Source organism: Manacus candei, unplaced genomic scaffold (assembly GCF_025592945.1).
Source record: "Manacus candei isolate 608988 ecotype Guabito, Panama unplaced genomic scaffold, ASM2559294v1 h1tg000021l, whole genome shotgun sequence".
Lineage (NCBI taxonomy): Eukaryota > Metazoa > Chordata > Aves > Passeriformes > Pipridae > Manacus > Manacus candei.
The window spans coordinates 324,027-345,501 of NW_026138069.1; the positions used below are offsets into that span (position 1 = coordinate 324,027).

At 39.7% G+C, this 21,475-nt stretch overlaps 1 protein-coding gene across 1 annotated transcript in view; it reads left to right on the forward strand.

Annotated features, from left to right (window-relative positions):
- Positions 1-21,475, forward strand: part of IGF2BP3 (insulin like growth factor 2 mRNA binding protein 3) — a 114,871-nt gene that overhangs the window by 77,699 nt on the left and 15,697 nt on the right. The window contains exons 7-11 of the mRNA XM_051786068.1: positions 2,394-2,678; positions 4,863-4,997; positions 5,570-5,692; positions 8,071-8,206; positions 10,042-10,173. Coding sequence (XP_051642028.1) covers positions 2,394-2,678; positions 4,863-4,997; positions 5,570-5,692; positions 8,071-8,206; positions 10,042-10,173 — 811 coding nt within the window. The remainder of the gene's footprint in view (positions 1-2,393; positions 2,679-4,862; positions 4,998-5,569; positions 5,693-8,070; positions 8,207-10,041; positions 10,174-21,475) is intronic.

A 21,475-nucleotide genomic window follows, 5' to 3' on the forward strand; every position in this document is an offset into this window, starting at 1 on the left:
GCATTTTGGGAAAGAAGCAGTGTCTGAACTTGTCAGATGAAAGTGTGGAAGACAGTGAGTTGGGATGGACGTCAAATTGGAGCCTACCAGCACATTTGCAGAATTGTTGGTATTCATGTCTCCAGCATCTTGAGGTTTGACTCCAAAAGAAACAGGGCTTGTGCAACTGCACTGTCTGGCAGTGCTGTTCCCCTCCCTGGTAGCAATTCACCTTTCTAGTTGATTTCAGTAAAACTCAACCCAGAAGTAAAGGTCTCAGATATTTGCAAACAACAAGAACTTAATATGTTCATGTTTGCACGAAAAGAAAAGGTTCCAGACCCCTTTCCCAGATAGGATGTCCATAGAGAGGAACTTCAGTGAAATGCCTTTCAGGCATTGGAAATTTATCCAGAAACTAAAAACTGAGAGATAAATCCAGAGAAACACCAGTTTCACTAGTCTGCTCACTGCCCTTACTGTTTTGTAAACGTGTTTTATTGTGTAATAAAATGTTCTTCAAAGTCCATGGGAGTAAAAGTTAAGAATTGTCAGCTCTGAAATAGCCTTACCAAATTTGAATCCAGCTCATTTGCCATATGCTGTAAGGGATTCTTCTGTTAGGGGAGTAATTACTCTCCTGCTCAATTCCCAGAGGACCTATGTTTCATTTGGTTAGCACAAGTATTTAATGAGCAGTGATCAGTTATTCAATATTTTGCTTTCTTTGTTCATTGGCATTGCCTTGAGCCTTATTTATTACCAGCCCTTATTAAACACCATTCCAGAGACACAAATTACTTGTTTTCACGTAAGCTCTTTACTGTCCGACTGGAGTATTTTGAGGATGCTGTTTCAACTCCAGAGAGACAAGGGCAAGTTATCCTCAGTACCCAAACACCACTTACCTCTGAAGCTGCTGCTTGGCTTCAACAGCTGCTAGAGACCCAGCTATCAAATGGGACAGGAAACTAATAGTATTTTTCACTGGCTACTGAAAATGCCGGTGATTAGCTAGCACCATGCTTCATCTCTGTAGTAGAGGCAGGAGTAAAAGTATTGCAAAGACTGAGTGTTTGGTAAACTGGCAGTAAGCTCCTGCAGATGTGTGAATGGAGGGACTGGGTTAAGTTTCCGAATGTCACAGGCCTTGCTCATATGTTGTTTGGAACTTTTCTTTAATATCAGATGGAAACCCCTTACTTCCCACTACTGCTTTTAGTTTAAATTTTGTCCTTAAAGAAAATCTTCTGGTAATCATTGGTCCAAGATTAAGCCTGGCATTTTTAAACTTCTCCAAATCAATGCATATTTCAGTGATCAATATATCACAGATAATCTGAACAATAATAATGCCTTTCAAAGCAAAATTTGAAATGTCTGTCTTGGGCAAGTGTGTCGGTTTTATGCCACTAGTTCACCAGGGTGTTGTGTGTAGCTTAGTTATTCCTACTGTTGGCTGGATCTTTAGTTGTACAGAATAAGTTTTTAGGTTGACTTGTGTTTCCCCTGTAAAAGGAAGACCACCAGCAAGTCAGGCTGGCTGGCTTGCCCCCACCTTGGTTAGAAAGAGGGACTGAGCAGAGGGGGAATGCTGAGCAACCAAAAGGTTATTCAGTGTGATGGACCCCCCCATGGTGGGAGTGGGCTGTGTATATTTGGGCAGTATCCCTCTGTAATGTCTAATTAAAAGAGAAATTGAAGCACCATTGAAATGCCTTCTAACAACTTTGCATCTCTTGAGAGTTTAACATGTGTGGGCTTTAATTTCCTAGTTTAAAAATTACCTTTACTTACAACATGACTAGTTGGTAAGTTGCACTTTGCTATTGTAATCTGCTAAGTGGTATTTCAGATGCCATTGAGAAGCATTTGAATTTGTTTCCTTTCCTGCTGAGAATGAACTAGGTACTGTCTTCTTTCATATTTTATTTTCTTTCCTGTCACAGCTATATCATTTATTGCAAAAACTACAGCCAAATAGCTATGCTGGCAAAAACCCTAATGAAGGTGCCGTGATAGCAACTAAAAAGTTTTCCCTCTGGTGCAACTTTAATTCTATTTGGGAAATTGATTTAAATTAAATCGGGCAAAAGAATGCTTTTGAGTGTATAAGCTCTGTTTCCTGTGAGGTTTTGCTGATAGAGTTGGACCAGCAAAACCTATAAAGTGCACAGAAGCCCAGAGCAAGCAAGAACTAACTTGTAGTTCTTAATATTGTGACTTTGTGTAATCAAAATCTTGGCTGAAGAATTTAAAATGTAACTCTTCACTGTAGAACCAGTTTTTAGCTTTACCATGCAGTTTATAAAGACCAAAAGTCGGTGTCTGAATGACTTGTCATTTCATAAGGCCCTGCATGTGATTGTGGTTTTTTTTTAATCTCCTCTCTCCTCCCCTTTGCAAATAAACAGAGCAATAGAAAAACTGAACGGGTTTCAGCTTGAAAACTATTCCTTGAAAGTTGCATACATCCCTGATGAAATGGCAGCCCAGCAACCTCCGCAACAACATCCCCAGGGAAGACGTGGATTTGGACAGAGGGGTCCTCCTAGGCAAGGGTCACCTGGCGCAACCACAAGGCAGAAACCACAGTCAGACGTTCCTCTACGGATGCTGGTTCCCACACAGTTTGTAGGAGCCATTATTGGGAAAGAAGGAGCAACAATCAGAAACATTACAAAGCAGACACAGTCCAAGTAAGTTATTTTACAAAACTGTAATTAATAGCTTTATATTGTGTTCTCATTGCTCATGTAGAGGGGAATTTGTAAAACTTCACAGCTAACCTGTGTGGTCAGAGAGCAAATGAAGGTAACGGTGAACAGGAAGTCTTTTGCAAGATTTACTTAAAGACTAAATTCTGTCCTTGGTGTATGTTCAAATACTGACTTGTTTCTCCCTTCTTAGAAGAGGGAAACTAGGCAGTGCTAGCAGGATAGTACTCTGCTGGAGAGTTTTGCTTACAGATGTACTGTTATGGTTCTGGCACAAAAAGTGAAACTGAAAGAGCTGTTATATGTTGGTCTGTGGGACATACAGTCAGTGTGCTGACATATCCAAGTCTTCAGGTGTTTATTCTAGCTTTAGTTTGATTTATGACATTCTTAAGATTTGTAAATGTTGCCAATTCAAGGTGTGGGGGGGAAATAAAAATGAACGAAACCCCTTCTTATCTACCCTCGCTGCTCCTTACACCTCATCCCCCCCTGTATTTCTGGAGAACACATTTGTTGCTATCAAGTTGCAGACCACACCAAGACGCAGATTAAGGAAATGCACGGGAGGCAAAAAGCAAGCTGCTAAGTGACTTAAGAAGCTTAGAGAACTGGGGTCTAGAGACGCTGGAGGAGATTGTTTCCAATGTGTGTTAAATCCCTACCCACAAGGAAGAGCTCAGCGCAGATGAAGAGGGAGGTGGGGTTCCTATTCCGAGAACTTTTCCAGGATACCCCTAAAAGCAGAGTTAAAATGCTGTCTTCAGCAGTACACTGGTAGGAGCCCCCAGTTCTGTAGTTGCAGCAGGCAGGATGTGGAAATAAGCTGTGTGTGAGGGGTATGAGAGGGGGTGGCGGCTTCAGTTTTGAGAGTAGTTAATGAGGATAAACGAGTCCTCTCTAATTACACCCCAACCCCCAACAAACAGGCTTTCCCCCACCCTCCAAACCTGGGATTATCATGATGCTCCTTCCGAATTCTCATTAGCATTTTGTAACCCAGGAGACTATTTAGTGTGTTTAACTGCACAGGTTTAAGAGATTTGTGGTGTCCTGACAAGACTCGGCTGTAGATTGCCTATGGGTAACCAGTTTTTCAGGTGATATCTAAAGCATCTAATTCTCCAACTCTAAAAATCCTGGAAAATTGGCATAAGGAAAACTTTTATATCTTAAAAGAAGGGTGGATAGAGCAGAAATAATTGCAGGTTGTTAACTTTACAGATATGCAACTTCAAGAAAGATGTTTTCATTGATTTAGGGATAAAAAAAGAAATTTCATATACTTCCACTTCTACCAAGGATTGTCATGGGCTTCTTGGAAAATGCTTCATTGTGAAACTAAATGAATTTTCAGTACTGGAAAGAACTGCAAAAATGAAGGGCCTTATTGAAAAGCAGCATTGTTGTTTCAGTTTGGAAACAGCTATGATTTGGGGAAGAGGGGCAAAAGGAAAAAGCAGAGATGGAAAGAGCATGTGACCTGCAGTTATTGGCAGAGGACCAGTAATATCCTAGGCATTGTCTTTATGCAGGTCAAAATTAATTTTTGTTAAATTCCTAGAGCTACATAAACCATGATGTAGACCAAGGCTAGTGATTTTAGGGTAATAGAGGCTGGGGCTAGAGGAAAGGTAATGTCAGGACAAAATCCAGGATGAAAAAGTATAAGAAACTAATCTTGAGGATGGATGTGAGTACCGTGATGCTACTTGCTAGCAGGGGAGTGCTGGGAAACTCTGCTGCTGAGCTAATTAAAGACAAAGTGGGGCAAAGCCTGACTGTCCTGTAGCTGCACAGTCATTCTTAGTGAAGCAATGGGGCTAATGATGGAGTGTTGGGAAAGCTTGATGAGATGTCTTCAGTGGTTTACTACAGATTGTCTAATAACTCCCTTGTGTATCTGGATGGGACCCTACTGAGGAAAGGAGATCCCAGTATCTACAAAGATGGGGTTTAACTGGTAAAATCAGGGTAGGAGAGACTCTTTATAACACATAAAAATTAGTATTTAGGATATGTTTAAGTAGTTGTAAATGTTTCAATATTAAATCACTTAAGTGTAGTCACTGTTAGCTCAAAATAAATTAGTTTTATGAGCGTTGAAAATACACAAGGCTTACCATAGAGTACATGGTTACAGTTAACGTTTTTCTTTCTTTCAAGAATTGATATTCATCGTAAAGAGAATGCAGGTGCTGCTGAGAAACCAATTACCATCCACTCAACTCCTGAAGGCTGCTCAACGGCTTGTAAAATTATTATGGAGATCATGCAAAAGGAAGCTCAAGATACTAAATTGTGAGTAAAAGGCATTCATTGTCGAAGCATTAAAAATTCTGAATTCTTGTTGACTTCATTTAAAGATGTAGTCTTTAAAAACTGTTAACAAGTGAATCTTCATTGCCGTTATCCATTTCTAAGTATGTAAAGGAATTAAGACGTTTTACCTTTCAGGACAGTCTTGTTGCTTAATTAGCCCCAGCACACATCTGCTGTTTCAGTCATTGTCTGCCTGTGATTTTGAGGTGAATGGGAGCAAATACAGAAGTTTCTTGAGCAACTGATAGCTTTTAGTCAGAGTGAGCTTAACAAATTGTGAGCCCTCGCTAAAAGCTTTAAGATATACCTCCTTCTTCCCAATAGCTCTTGCTACCTCAATCTGAGCTTTAGCTCAAGGTACGTTACAATGAAGCTCTAGGTGATAGTTCTGAGAAGTCCACTGCACTTGGACTTGTTCTGCATCTAGTGTAAACATGTGTTAGTGAATGGGAGTTGTGGATGTTTCTATGAAAATAAAATTAATCCGTAACACACGTACAAACTTATGCTCTGGTCTCCAAAAGTCTCACTGGTTATAACTTCCATTACAGTACAGAAGAAATTCCCCTGAAGATATTGGCACACAATAACTTCGTTGGCCGACTTATTGGCAAAGAGGGAAGAAACCTGAAGAAAATTGAACAGGACACAGATACTAAAATCACGATATCTCCGTAAGTTTTCGGTCGCCTAAGGTTTTGGTGAGATGTCTCAAATAGCAGCAATGCTGCTGCAGTACATTCAGGTACAGAGTTCTTAGAAAAATATTATGTGTGTTGAAGGCTGAGATAACAGCCCTTCAGAGGCCTTTCCATCATGTGGATTAAACTGTTACTTAAACTCAGTTAAATTTTATGTAAACAGTGAGTCTTCATTGCAAACTCAGTCAAGAGCAAGCCTAAAAATAACATAGGCTATGTGGAGCCTGTGTCAGACTATATTTTAAGTGTTGGTTGTTTTTAACATATGTAATGATGAGTGTTTGAAACTGTAAGTCTGGATCAGTTCTGAGCTTTGTGCAAAAATGAGTGAAATTAGTGATGTTTTAGTTACAGCTATGTATTAAATTTTTGGACTAGAGGGAAGGAAATAAAGCAAATGAATACTGGAAAGCGTATTTTTAGTAGCAGTTCTGTCCCTCTTGACCGCTAGCAGCCAAACTGTGGTACATTGGTTAGTCTGCTTCAAAGTAATAGCTTTTGGTCCATGAGTCTGTGAAGGTAACTGTGAGACCTGTTCAAATTTAGCTGAGATTAGACAAGAGTTTTCACCTTCACTGGAAATCTGCAAATCACTGTTTAGATTAACATCTCTGTAGAAGCTTGGCAGTCAATAGTAGTTTTACCCCAGAGTAATATCCACAGAGAACCTCCTGTTCTGAATAATGAATGCTCTGGCATGAACTTCCAAGCATTTGAGGGTATCTTGGGTTTGGCTTTATCCAGAAAGGGTGAGAATAAGGCTTATAGGCTGTAGGAAGGGGAAAAAGTTTGGAAGACACATGAAGATGGATGAAGGGGTGTGAATACATGCAGGAGACAAAAAAAGTACAGCAGAAAATAGCTCAAATGAGGACAAGGAAGTTTGGAGTGAATGTGGCTCTTCAAAAAGAGGAAATCAAATTTGGGTGAAAGAACCTGAGGCCCTCCTTAAAGGTGTGTAAGTGTTTATGGAACTAGTGTAAGGAAGAGAAACAAATGAAATGTGTGCTTCAATAATAGATTATGTAAGGCCAGCATGCTCTCTTAATTGGGCTGGCATAAATATTCTGTTTGCAAACAGTACTCAGACTGTTAATGCTATTGCTTAAAGGAAAAAAATGTGTACAGGGTAACTGGGATAACAGTCTTCATTCTGTGAAATCAACTTGTCTTTATTGATGGTGACACAAATAACATATTGTCTGTAAACACAGTATTTTTTTAATTTAGTAAGTTAATGGTTTATTTGCACTAAAATCTTGGTCTCAAGATTGTATTTGTCATGCTATGCCTGAAATAGCCCCATGAAGTCGCCTGATATAATCGATACGTAAAGAGAGCATATTTGCCCACTGATTTTGCTCTATCCAATTAGTCTTTCTCCTGATCTCTTCATTTAGGCTATTTTGTAAGCTTGTCTATAAATGTAAAGTAAGGCAGATGGTTTGGGAAAGTGTTTCCTTTCTTCTTTGGGGTATTTTCCATCACTTTCCTTCCTGAGACAGTAACTTGAGGCTTTTGCGCTGGAAACTTAAGGCCTGTTTTGTGGATGCATTTTGTGCTTGCCACTGTTCAGTTGAGATGTGCAGGTTGCTATGCTACCTGTTGTGCAAGAAAGCAAAGCCTTGCATTCTGCTTCCTCTCTACTTTCTGCCATGGGCTTCCTCACTCCTGCATCTTGCTCTGAACTTTTTGTCTTCACCCCTTTTTCCGTTTCTCAGTGCATGGATATGCCATGGCTTCCCAGTTTGTTTATTCCATTTTACCATAGGAAGTTAGCATTTGTTACCAAATAAAGCACTCGTTTAATGTTGTCACCCTTTTGTTTTCCCAGGGGAGTTACTAGCCTTTTGCAGCAAATGTTGACTTGCACACAGCTTTCCTTTTTCCCATTTTGAGTATTTGGAGGCTCTCCTGCAGTTTCACTGAGGGTTGGGCATTTTCCCCCCTCCATCCTTAAGGAATACACTATAGTTCTCACAGAAAGAAAGTTTCTTATGGTCTGTGTTCATGGGGTGTCTAAAGTGTCTGAAGCCCTCTCTGTTGGTAGGGCTGATGTGGAGCGTGAAGCAGAATGTTGCTTGTGTTCCTACACAGTGTGATGGTCTCCATTTTGCATAACACCTAAGCATGTCTCAACCATCTCACGCCAAACCTCACTGTGGTAGTTTGCTATGTTTCCTAGGAGGACAGAGTTTCTCCAGATTCTCTATTTGAGCCCTGTTATGAATTGATTCTATGGTTCTTTGGAGAGCAAACTTGACACGCTCAGGTGTCATTTCTCTTGAATGATAAATGTGGATTACCCTCTTTTTGTTTGCTAATTAACTGTGCTTCTGTTTCCTTTGCAGATTGCAGGACTTGACACTCTATAATCCGGAAAGGACCATTACAGTTAAAGGCAGTATTGAGACTTGTGCCAAGGCCGAGGAAGAAATTATGAAGAAAATCAGGGAGTCCTATGAAAATGACATTGCTGCTATGAATGTGAGTTTTCTTACGGTGTGGTCTCTTTCTGAAACTAGAACCATAGAAAGATTTAGGTGTGAGGGACTCCTGGAGGTCACTTGGCCCAGCAGGGGGTTTATTCAATATAGGCCCCACTTCCAAGTTAAACTAGGTTGTGTAGGGATTTGTCTCCTCTTGAACATCTCCACGGATAGAAAGCCCACAGTGTCTCTGGGCAATCTGTGCCCTGTCTCACTATTCTCATGGTGAATTTTTTTTCCTAATATCAGAATTTTCCTGTTGCAGCCTCTGTTGCCTCTTTTATTAATTTGTGGGAGTTTGGGCACGTGTTTATTTATTTATTTATACATGTATGTTATTTTAATGAAGGCCTTTTCTGGTTGGTTTTGAGTGGGGGAACTGATACCTTGATTCGGATTGAGGAAATGAATGACCATTTCACTTTTTTTTTTGTTGCAAAAACGTGAAGGAAGGTGTGTTTGTGCTGTTGTGGTTTGTGTGCTCTACCTTGCATGTTTTATGAAGTAGTGATTCACAGTTTCTTCATATGTATGGAAGAAGGATCTCTCCTGTTTTCAATTATTTAATTTAAGAAGGCTTTATGAAAAGTTTTTTCTTGATATAGATGATAAAGGCATTTAGCTATTTGAAGATGATTGGATCTTATGTAATGAAAACAACATATCTCATTAGTTTGCCAAAGTATTACTAATGCATATTGAGAAATGACTGAGACTTATGATAAGTTATGAAGAGCTTTTTGTGTATGTGTATCTAAGTCTTATGGTCTAGAATTAGATTGAAAATATTTTTCAGTTTACAGTAGTCCTGATTTTCTAGAAATGTGTGTTCATGGTTTTCCTACTGACTAGGGAGAATATTCTTCCCGCTTTTCCCCCCTGCCTCCCATGCTAAGCAAATTGCAGGACATAAGCTACACATGAGGACATGAAGTAATTTATTGTGGTGCATTTTTGTTTCATATAACAAGCAGGGTGAGCTAGAGACTGTGTTCATATAACATGGGGTGAGCTAGAGACTGTGTTGCTGTTTGGCAAACATGTGGAAAGCCAAAACCTGCCTTTGTTACTGTATGGATTTAAAGTTTAGTTTGTAGTGATTAGGGTAGTTTTAGAGTTGGTGAAGTTTTGGGATTTTTGGTGACTTATCTTAACGGTTTGAGATGGCATCTGTCTGAGGTATTTCTAAAGTATATTCATGTTACTGGGCAATTATCTGGAAAAGGGTACTGAAAAGTTTTGTATCACTGACAACAGAATTTTCCTTACCGTATGATGCTGCCACTATTCTCAGCTGTGGTCAAGCAAGAGACGTGCAACTTTACAGCTGATCCTTTCCCAGCAAATGCTGGAGGTATCTCACTTCATCTTTTGCAAGGAGTGTGAGGGAAAGGATAGGGGAAGGAGGATGGGATTATGGTGTCATGTATCTATGTCCCCAGAGTATGAAAAGTCAGGGTTTGTGCATGATCTTTCTGTTTCCACAGGACTGTCTTTTTAGTATAAGGCCAAAATTATTATTTTTCTGATAATTTTGTTCACTCTGAAGGTAAATTGTACTATTATCTGGGTGTCTTGCCATAGAGTTTGAAATATATTTCACTTACTAAATTGTAGCAAGTGATTGCCAGATGTCTTTCCTACTACATGTTTTTAATGTTATTGGTCTGTGCATGTGTCTGGGAAATAGGTTTGAAGCAGAGTTCTTGGAGTAATGGGGATGAATTTTCTTTTAAATAACATCCCAAAAGGTTGATAGACTATGTCAACTCAGATTTTATTTAAGTTAATAACCAGGACTGTAAATCTTAAATAACTCTTCTGCCATTGCAGCTTCAAGCACATTTAATTCCTGGATTAAATCTGAATGCCTTGGGTCTGTTCCCACCTTCTTCTTCAGGAATACCACCTCCCGCAGTGAGTGTTGCCTCTGCTGCTGCTGCTGCTTCATATCCACCATTTGGGGTAAGGGAAGCTCTGATTTTGGATGGTTAGTGGATGGTGATACTAATCTGTCCGATGCTGCTGTTCAAAACTGAGCAGATTGCTGCATCTTTTGCCAAATTACCTGAAAAATCTGGGAATAGTGTTTTGGTGCTGTGTTCTGTTCCAAATGTTTGTCTTCCTGCTTGCACACTGAAAAGCTTCATGTGGCTGCAGTTGGGAGCAGGCGTTCACTGCTCGTTTAGTGCAATGCTCAGTGAAACCAGAAAATAGTGTTTCTTAGAGAAGTGGTAGAACCTATTTTATAGAGAATTTGAATTATTACAGAAAGAAATCTCGTATAAAATAGAATTTAAAAATTGATGAAATTTTCAATTAATAATGCTAGTCTGCAAGTTTATTCCTGTTGATATGGAAAGAAATGATCTCTTGTCATAAAGTGGGAATCTATATGCAGCTAAAATGTTTGTTCAAATGTAGCAATTTTAGAAGTGTACAAGCCCTGTTGAATACAGTACTGCGAAATATATAGGATTTAAATTACATGGATTAATCGCCAGAAAGCTGTGATTTACTTGCCACTTTGCTCTCTAATAAATATGTGAAAAAGTTCAATAGAATCTTACTCAAATTCAGTGCTGATTAGTAATGATAATGAGGTCTTTTGCTATGGAGCAGAAGATAATTTTTTATATCAGAAAGCTCCAGAGTCTTTCTGGAATTGAGATTCTTTTCTTGAATAGCAAAGCACTACCTCATTACACAGAGAAGGTGATTTTCATCTCTTCCCTGTTTCTGGGGGTGATGGTTGTTAGCAGCTCAATGGAAGGTGAATTTTCAGAGCAACTCTAACAAGTGGATGAGAGAGCTTTACAAACTCTGCTGTGGCTCACTTTGTCCCCTTCTTTGCCCTGCAGTGACATCTAGAGAGCTAAGTCTGAGACTATTCATGAATTAAAAAAATAAAAACACAGCACAGCACACTGAACTCTATCAAATAACTCAAGTTACATTGCACTAAAGGGTAGTTGTTGCCTAAATATTTTTCCCAGAGGAAGAAGCCAAGAAAAAGTCTCTGCAAGGTACAGGAAAAATTCCACACTCATAGCATTGTTTCTGGGAATGAAAAACTTTGGTATTATGAACTATATTGAGTATAATAGTGGCTTTATCAGAAAAAAGTGCTTCAATGAAGAGTACAATGGAAATATGTTTATACTTAGTTATTTTATTGTTAATAGTAGAGCCTCTATTTATGACAAATTCTCTCCCAGTCCTTCTGCACTTCAGTTAGATTGGCAGACTAAACTAAACTGCAGGTTTCTGCTTCATTGTATTATATAAAATGCTATCTCTGATAATGGATTGCCTCAATTTATTTCTTCTTTTCTTAAGAGAAAGGATGTGGTTTGTTAACAGTATATAACTTCCTGTAGTGGTAATTAAAAGTGTGGCTTTTCCTTTCTTTTTACTCCAGATTTACAAACTACTTTGCTATTCTTGAGATGCATACTGTAAGCCCACAGTTCTGTTCATCACTTGGTTTATTTTCATTTCTTTTCCACCTTTTCCCCCTGTTGTGATTCTTTTTGCTTTTGCTTTAAATATGCACCTAAACAACGCTGAATTTGGTGATTACTCTTGTCTGTCCCCCTGTTGCTAGTGCACCTTTATCCCCCCCCAGATGCACCTTTTCTGGCCTGCTAAGATCTCTGGCAATTTCCAGGGTTCTGGACATAGAATAGTGGCAACATCTGGAAAAAGGCATCAAGAAACAAGTGTTGTTGTGGAAAACTGTAGAAACTTTGCAGTTGGAAGGACCACACTGTCTGAACTCCCTTGCTTCTGTTCATGCTCAGTCTTCTGAAAAAGCTTTCATTCCATATAGTCTAGATGTGTGACAAGCTAACATGCAAAAAGAGAGAAACTCTGACAGCTTTTGTGGAGGTTGGGGGTGGTACCAATACAGCCCCTGAACCTGATACAATGGGCTTCTAAAACAAATTAACAATTTGAAGAACTGAACATGAATAATTGAAACTATCTCACCTTTTTGTACTTACAAGTGACCGTATTTGGAAAAGAGAAGGTGGTTCTGTGGACTTCAGGCAAGTTAGCCCCTCAGATTCCTTGGAGTGCCTGTCCCTCTCTGGGGAGAGAAAACAAGGAAAATTATGAGTCTATTCTTTTAATGGATGCAGTTGTTCAGAAAACAAAACTTCCATTTTGAAGACTTTTAAACCTTGTGTGAATTAATTTTCTGTAATTGAGTTTTACTCTCTTTTTTTTTTTCCTCTAGTAGAACAATTTTTTCAGACACTAATTAAATAGGTTATTGGGTCATACAGAAGTAGAAAGAGGGGGGGAAAAAGTCTGGCTGTATTTTGAAGGAGAAATGGAAACAATTTGAAAGGCTAAAGGTAAACATGGAGGGAGATCTAGGAAAGCACGTGAGGGATTTAAATAAAATCTGTGACTAAAAGAGGCTTCAGGGAAAAAAGGTCTTAGAAGAAACATTAATGAAGAACTTGCAAGGAGACTTTATGTCCATTTACCTTTGAGCTATTTGCTAACAATTTCCTTGTTCTGGCAAAAGTGTTTGAGCAACCTAAGTCCCTTTAGCTTGTTTTGAGTGGATGTTCTTTTATGCTTGGGAGCACTGGTTAGCTGACGTTGAGGATATCCCTTTCAGTCAGCTGAAAATCCTTTCTGAAAACACTGCTGGCACCAGGGTATAAGGTATAACAAGCTGCTGTCTCACTTATTTTTGTGTAGTGTGAATTTTGCTGCTTTGTCCAGACTGGACATGGGTGGCTCTTCCCTTGTCTCCTGCTTGTTCAACTGAGGAAAGGTGTTCCTTGGCAATTTCAGCTACACCATCGTCAGGGGCCTCTTGGCATCCAAATGTCGTTGAAGTCTGTTTGTGTGCTTACAAACCACATAGTGAGCCTTGAGACTCCACTGTGATGTGCCTGAAGGTTATGAAACTTTTGTTGTAATATCTTTGTATGGACCCTTTCTTCACCTTGTGGGCATGGACTCACAAGTGGCTCTCCCTTGGGTCAGAAGAGGTAGGTGGTTGAACTTTGGGCATTTGCAGCAGTTACCATATGGAGCTGATCCTTCATATGTACTGTTTTCTAGTGACAAAGTATTGCTATGACCCTCTGCAGGACTTGTTACCGAAGAAACTGAGGTGTCATCCTAATTATTGAAACAAGTGTCTGTTGCATTTCTGCTGCTGTTTTTTTTATATGGGTGTAAAGATGAAAAACCTACATAGTAGGCAGATCTAGGATCTTGTTAAAGTGCCAGAGCTTAGTGTCAGGTCTGAACACCCATACATACAGCTGGAGCCAAGTATTCCTAAAACTGAATGTTCAGGAGTTTGGGACTGAGTAGTTGGGTTTAGTTGTATTAATGTGGGTTTAGCTGTGCTAATGTGTGTGATGCTTCATCCTATCCCTCTTCATGCAAACCTATAAGGCTTATTTGACAAGAGCATGAACACTGTTCTCCAGCTGCTTCAGGTACAGTCCAGTGTCACTAACTTAGGAGATGGAGATGTTGTCAAACACCAGTTCACATTTAGCTCCTTGGACTGGGTCACATTCAGGAGAATGATTTCCATGTGATATCTTATTCTCTATGTCCATCTCCATGGTGGTTCACACTGGTGTATAACACCAAAGTCTCATCTAATCTAATGAGATACAGTTTCTGTCTCCCTAAGAATCTTGGTGTTGCTTTACTTTGTCCTGGCAGTAGAGTCCACACAGGAAAGCACAAGTTGTCCTGGGTACTTTTCTGTTTACAGATACAAACATGCATGTGTGCACATGTCTATTGCATGTGGCTAACATTGTCTGAGCACCACATCTAGTGCAGGCTAACCATCCATTTTTTTTTGTATTTTTACCTATTGCTAGCAACAGTTGTTGATATTGCAATTGTATAATTTGCGGAGTCCAAACTCTGTTTCCCTGTTTTTAAAGCACTTGTTTTGTGCATCATTTAAAAGGAATGCAATGGAATTGTATATTGTTTCAATTTCTGAATTTTTCTCTCTCTATTTGCAAAAGTCCAAGATCTGTTTATATTACTCTGGACTCCTAAAAGACAAATCAGACAAACATTAGGAATCATTTAAATGTTTCAAGGTTTGAGGAAGAAGTAGGATAAATTAAAAATACTAGGAGTTAAAGATTCTTTTTGCCATCAGATTTTCTTCTTGTGATCCTGGTGATGATCAAACTAGTGGTGATTTTTGATCGATGTATGCCCTTGTGTGACCATACTAAGGACCAGTAGCTTTTCTGTGCCTATTTGTAGCTGATGTCTTGTCCAGCTGCTTTTGGGCCTGGAGAAACCATCACTTTCTGTTTACCCTTAAATCTTTCTCCTTAGCTCTGCACTTCAATGCTCGTGTGTGTTGCAGTTCTGACACAGTTGCAAAGAGCTTCATTAGTCTGCCCACTGTCATTCATAACAAAGTGTCATGACCTGAGCACCTGCACAAAGCATTGGGACTTGTATGAGGAGAAGAGTAAAAGTGAATATGCCCTGTGCTTGTTTTTTTTTAGAAGATATGTTGCCACAAAAAATGTTTTAACAAGTATCCCAGCCAAACTGCTTCAGATGTAGTGTTGTACTGCTCAAAGCTGTTTTGATGGAGTTGTTGCTTCTGTCTTCTGAACTGTGGGGAGAATATGCACATACTTGTCTCTCAAGAATAGAAGTTTGTTCTAAAGCTCCAAACAAATAAGAAATCCTTATCTTAAAGTTCAGCTGTGTACAGTTTAATGCACTTGGCCCAACTACTGGGTTAAGTGGGTTGCACCATCCTTCCTTTTACAACTGGAACTCTGCATGTTTAATTTTACATACAATTGCATTTCTTTTGTAGCCTTTGGGTCTGAAATTTGGCATTCCAAGAGTATGGGGGAAGACCATATGTGGAGACCTCATCCTGCCCTTGAATGTGCTGAAACAGGGCAGTAGAATTAATTCTCTTTATCACATGGCAAATAAACTAAAAGTAAGGTGAGAAGTAGACAGCTTTTCTCCACAGGAGAAGTTCATATAGCTGCTCTCCTGCATCTGTAAGGTCATGGAAGAGACAGCTGAACTTATGCCCTGTGAAAGTTAGCTAAGGTGAAGAGACACTCCTCCACTCGCAGTGGGACTGCTTTCTCTGCTGGTCTCTTTGCATAACCATTGTAGCTTTTTGAAGCTCTACCTTCAAAAAGCACTCTTTCTAACCTTTTCTTTAGCTTCACAGTTAATTTTCAGGTCATGTGATATGCGTAGAGACTTCTAGGAAGGGAGGGGGAAAAAAGGAAAGGAAAAAGAAAAGGTAGCTTCCTACAGTAAACACAACCAAAAAACGAAACCACCTTTTTCTAATGACAAAGTCTTGTACAGCTCAGCTGATAGGTTGCTTTCCTTTATTCTTTTTGCCATCTCTTGAAGCTTTTTGTTGCAGGTGAGGAACATGCCAATGGAAAACTTTCTCCTTAGAAGATGTTGTGGTCAAGAGAAAGATTCCTTCTTTATTCTCCAGTAATTTTCTTATAATAGTAAAGAAGACATCTTCTATAATGCATAGAAGTAAGAGAAGAAATAACTGTATTATGCTTTTGGCAGGAAAGAAAAGTAATTTAAAATGAAAAATTGCTTCATTGAGGGCCTTCATTTGATGCCCTGAGCATAGATGAGAGAGACAAGGAAGAGGAAAAACTGTCCTGTGTTTCCAGGTACTTTGACTCTTACTTGGTGGAGTTGGGCTCCTTTGGATGTCTGGGTTTGATAGGATTAGCTCTTGCAATTGTTACGTCTGACCTACCCAAAGGTAGTATGTACATCTATAATGTGTGTAGTCATAAGTGGCTTTGCCCTAATTTGGCTAGCTTGTTAAGCAGTAGATGATTTTGTGAGGAGCTATGCTACAGCCAAAAGAGGATCTGGTTTTGGGGAGTGAAGAAGGATTTGCTGGTGTTCTTATAAAGTAGTTTTATCAGTGAAATTAAAACCATACATGTGCAGCACATACCATCTTGAGAAAGGCACTACAGGACAACAGCATTGTCTGACCAAAGAAATCTACCTGCTAATTAGACTTCTTTTGAAGACTGTAACCTCAGTGCCTTGAAATAGACCTTTCTCAATGATTAATTTCTTAAATTCATTAATGATGCATTTTTTTGACAACTAAGATGTTCGCTCCATGGTGCCTAACAGTATGGAGTTGTTCTGCCCTGTGGAAAAAATGGTTGGTTCTCCCATTGCCTTGAAACTCTCCTGCTCCTGCCATGCTGTGTTGGCAGAGACCCATGTCCAAAGCAATCAAACTATTCTGCCTCTAGAGATGGACCATCCCCCTGTGAGGGAAGCAGAAATGTCACCGTATGATGTACAAAGATCTGGCAAGTCAATGGTAGGTCTTTTACAGTCTGAGGTTGTCATACTGCAAATAACATCACTTGCTAACTACTAATCCATGCTTTTTAAAATAAAAATGTCTTCCTCTGTGGATTTGAATACTTGTAGAGATATTTGTAGTTTCTTTGAACAAGAGAATTAAGAATTTGGTTTTGTGCTCTTAGATTCTCATTGTGGGAAGATATAATCTGTGTTCCCTGGAGCACTTCAGTCTCCCCAGCTCTAAGTACCAGGCGCAGCACCTTCTGAATGTTAAACTAAATGGGAAATTTAATTCCTCGGGGTGCCAAATATTTTGTTACTGGAGTGTACTGAGCTCCTTCAGGCCAGAAACAAAAGTAGGTCAAGTCCTTGTTCTCTTGTATCTGGCTCCACCTCTTGTTTGTTTGTTAGTTCAACATGATGGAAAAATAAGTGATCTTTCTGTGTTTACACAACCTGTTTTTCTGGCAGCTGTCATGGAATCTGAGAGCAGTGTCTTTGTAAACCAGAGCTGATGACTACCTGTGTCTTCCAAAGCCACTGATTTCTTGGGCAGCTTCTGTGAGCTTGGAGCACCCATGTGGCTCCTGTGTTACAGCTATGATTTTTAAAATGGAAGTGTTTCTATACATACACTTCTTGTTTTGGTGGTCATACAGCATTGCAACTCCAAATACCTGTGTTTTGCTGCTTGTAAATGACCAGCAAAATTACTGCTTACGTAGTTTCACAATCTGTTCCTTGTGTTGATTTCTGCTTTTGGCTGTCTATTCAGAATAAAAGGTGGCAGATTGCTTTTTTTGGCATTGTGGCCAGTCAGATTTTGCAAAAACAAAAAGTTCATGCCATGTTCAGAAATATGTCAGACCAGTTCCTGCTTGTGAAATGCCTTATAACCAGCCTGCCAGAAAACATTCCTTCTCTGCTTCTGTGATTTCTACCCCCTCGTTCCTAGCTAGGCTCTCATGTGGGAAATGCTTCTGATAGGTGTGGTCCTGTGACTACTGTGACTTCTAGTAGTCTGAGGAGATTCCCATGTCTTACCAGGTAAAAGGTGATGGTGATGGAAAGTGCTAAATTTAAGAGCCAAGAGGTGGAGTGAGTAGTACTAAGTGAAAGGATTTTACTAGCATCTCACTCTTGACCACTGTGTGATAACAAGCTGTCTTTGAATTTCAGGTGTTTAAATGCAGTAGCTCCCAAACTGGAAACGCAGACAGGGGTAATTGCTTAAGTTTTCAACCAAGAGGAGAGGATCAGCTCAACTGGACAGCCAGAAGACTCCTACACAATTTTTGGGGGTCTGGGACTGATTGCTGAGGAGAGAGGTACAGCTACATGGCCTTGCCATAGGCTGTGTGTCTCAGAAAGGGTCATGTTCTCGGTTCACCTAGTGACACGTGTTTCTTACCTAATGCAGCAGTAACACTTAGATGGCAAAGGGGAGCCAGCTCTGATCTGAACACAACAGATTCCCAGCCCAGAACACAGACCCAGTGGAGGGAGGTGGTGGAGCTCCTGACCACAGTAGAAAGTTGCTGCAAGTGTGATGTTGAAGCGGGTATGGGGGAGTTTCTTGCCATACTTGGAAATCCTTGTTGCTCCTGTGTTTTGCATTAACCTGGGGTTCATGTGAAGGTGAAACCCTGGGAGGATGGTGGCTGTACAGTTTGTCTATGGGAAAATGGGCAATGCTTCAGGGTGTGCAGATCAAAGTTAAAAATATGCATTGCTTCTTTTAAGTTGTGTTTTACTACCTCTTGAGTGACTGAAGTCAGCAGTGAAGAACTCCATTACCTTCTGATTGTTGCCCTGGCTTTTTAGGCAGTGAATATGGCAGAAAGCTTTAGACTTGCAGCATGGACTTCAGTCTGGTCAAAATAAATCCAAAATCTTGGAGGGTGGGGGAGCTCAGGCTATGGTTTGATGATCTACACTGGCAGCACCACTTCAACTGATGTACAAGATGGTGACTCAAGGTATTTGCAAGGATGTTGTAAAACTGTGAACCATGTTAGACCTGTCTACTAAGACTTTAAGTTGTCCTTAATGAGCCTCTTGTTTCCAACAGAGGCTTAAATTTATAGCATTAGTATTGGAAAATGAATGCAGTAGGATTTCTTTCACCATTATCTAAAGCTTATTTCTTATTAATGCATTGAATCCTACTAGATGTCTTCAAGGATACTTGGCTTAATGCTGGTTTCCTGTTGCTGCAAGTCTTTATTACTAAATAAGAACATTTAATATAGCTGTAGGCCAGACTAATTCTTCAGAGTGCATTGCAAAAACATGGTTTAAATTTTGGCTTTGTGTCTGGTACAGGGTTTGAATAAAATGATACCTCACTTTCTGACAAAACTCAGGGTATTCTGAAGACTAAATTGTCTTTAAGTCTGCCTTGTCTTGGTGATGGTGATCATGGTGGTTGGGAAGGGGGAGAATGGCAAAAGAGAGCTTTTTAATGCTGTTACCTACTGTCTGTATATGTTTACTTCACAAAGTGGATTTGTTTATTATTAAAAAACCCCAAAACACACCAGTAGCCCACTAGGCTAGATGGTAGACAAATGTTGTCTGAGACTTCTCAATGCAGTCTTAAAATGGTTTTAAATCATTTCCCTCACAACTTAAAAAACCTGATTCTGACTTGAGATGGCTGATGTGACTTTGTGTCTTAAAATAAGTGTCTCATCCTAAGGTAATTAATTGGCAACATGAAACGTAACAGGCTTAGAAGCTAGCAAAGATCTGATTCTGCTCCCATTGATGTCTGGCATAAAAATCGTATTTACTTCAGTGGGTACAATATTTTTAAAGATTTATAGCCTTATCCCAAATGTTGCCATGGATTTACCAACCACATGTGTTTGATGGAGCAAGGGGTCTATGGACACACTTGAACACACGACTGGAAAAATTTTGTATTATTGGCAGGCTTGCAGAAAAAGACAGAGATTAATTCTCAAATGAACTTTATAAATAACAAACGTGCCCCCTAACGAGCTCTGCAGTGGGTGGGATCACACACTCATGCTGACTGAGGGAGCTGTGGACTGACCTAGCAGAAGCATCAGCTGAAAGCAAAAGAGGAGGGAAGAACTGAGGAGGCAAAACTCCTTTGGTTTTTCTGTGTATTGTTAGTTGTTTTGTCTTGTGGTTTGTTTTTGGTTTTTTGGTTCAGTTTTTTTAAATACCATTCCCCAAATAGAATGTCCACTCCCCCAGCTCGAGTAGTTGGGACCTACTTTTTTACCTGTCACTGTCTACCTGGAGGATCATAGCTTTCTTTTTCTGAGTTTTCATTCTTGCCTGGCCGTGCTTTGGCTATTACCCAAGTGTGAGATGAGAAGGAATGATTTTTCTTCTAATAATCTATCAGGTAAGGGAGAAAGCTCTCCTTCTGTGTGATTTTTGGGCAGTTAGTAGGACTGATGCATCAGGAGTTGGCAGAGAAATGTTATGATAACCTTATCCTAGGGGCAGTTGGTCTCTACAGATCTTTCTAACCCTGCAAGCAAGAGTTGCAGAAAGAAGAGTGAACCTGCAAATTTTCTTGAGTGGGAGTCCTCAGCTTCTAGCTCTGGTGTGAAGCAATAGCCCTTGTGCTGAAGGACATGTGGCAATATCCCAAGGAGGAGAAAGAGCCTCACTCCTGCTGAGGTTCTGGAAACCAAAAGATGATGGCTGTGCTAAGGTGGTTTGCTAAGAGTTAAATACAATGTGCTAGGGTTGGCAGCAGAGAAATGATTGGCCTGGGAAAATCTTCTGTAGGGCTGCAGGGTCTGGTTGGAATGAAGAGGATCATCATGATGCTACCTGCAGTGCAGGGGCTCCAGGTGAGCCCAGTGTAATGGGGAAGCAGAGAGGGGTGACAGGATTTAGGAGCAGATTAATCTAGATCTTGGATGGAGGTGGTGGCAATTGAAAGGAAAAATTAAAAATAAAAAAAATAGTTGGCATGGACTGTTAGGCTAGGGACAGATGGCTGGTGCTCAGGGACTTGCAGGAGGTATGGAAGGAGGTGTATCCAAGCTGCTCCAGGAAAAAGTGTTGGACTAGTGCAAAATATTAGAGCCAATGGTGTGCAGCAGCAGTTGCTTAGTGTCATCCAGTGGGGTAGATTGATTTACATCTCTGCATTAGGTCACTGTTTTCAATTGTTATTTAAATGAGCAAGCATGAAATCTGATTTAAGTTGACTTATCAAATTTTACATGTGTACTTTGGTTACCTTTCTAAAAGCCTTAGTGTGTATTCTGTACCACCACAGCTACTCTTAGCTAACAGAGTGAATATGTCTTTGTATTTATACAAATATGCAGTTTGCCATTTGCTTTGTTTAGTGTATTTTTTTTCCATTTTCTGTTAAAAAATGATGAGTGGTGCTTTTCTTATTTGCTTGATTAATTTTTAACTTCTGATTTTCATCAGGCAACATTTGGATGGAAATTGGAATCTAATTAATGAACAAAACCAGCATTTAAAATTGTTTTCATTAGTTAAGTATTCTGGATATAGACAAAAATTCCTTATCAAGCCTGTTTTGTGACTGAAGCAGACTGATTTTTGTAGAAACAAAGCAAGTATTATTAGCTGTTTATGAACTGAATTAATTGTTTCTTGTCTCCATGCTCTCGAAGAATCTGTTTCTTATATCTAAAAAAATCTCTGTTTCTGGAACTCTTCTTGGAATTAAAAATCCCGAAACAAAACCACAAAAAACCAACCTACCCCAAAACAACCTAGATTTTCCATCTGTGTGAACACTGCAGTGTCATCTGTGTGCCACAGCTACACGAGACAAACTTTTCTGGTTAGGGTGGACTACTCATGAGTTCATATCACAAATATTGCTGAGGCAGAAGAGGTGATCTGTGCATCACAGATACTGGATGTG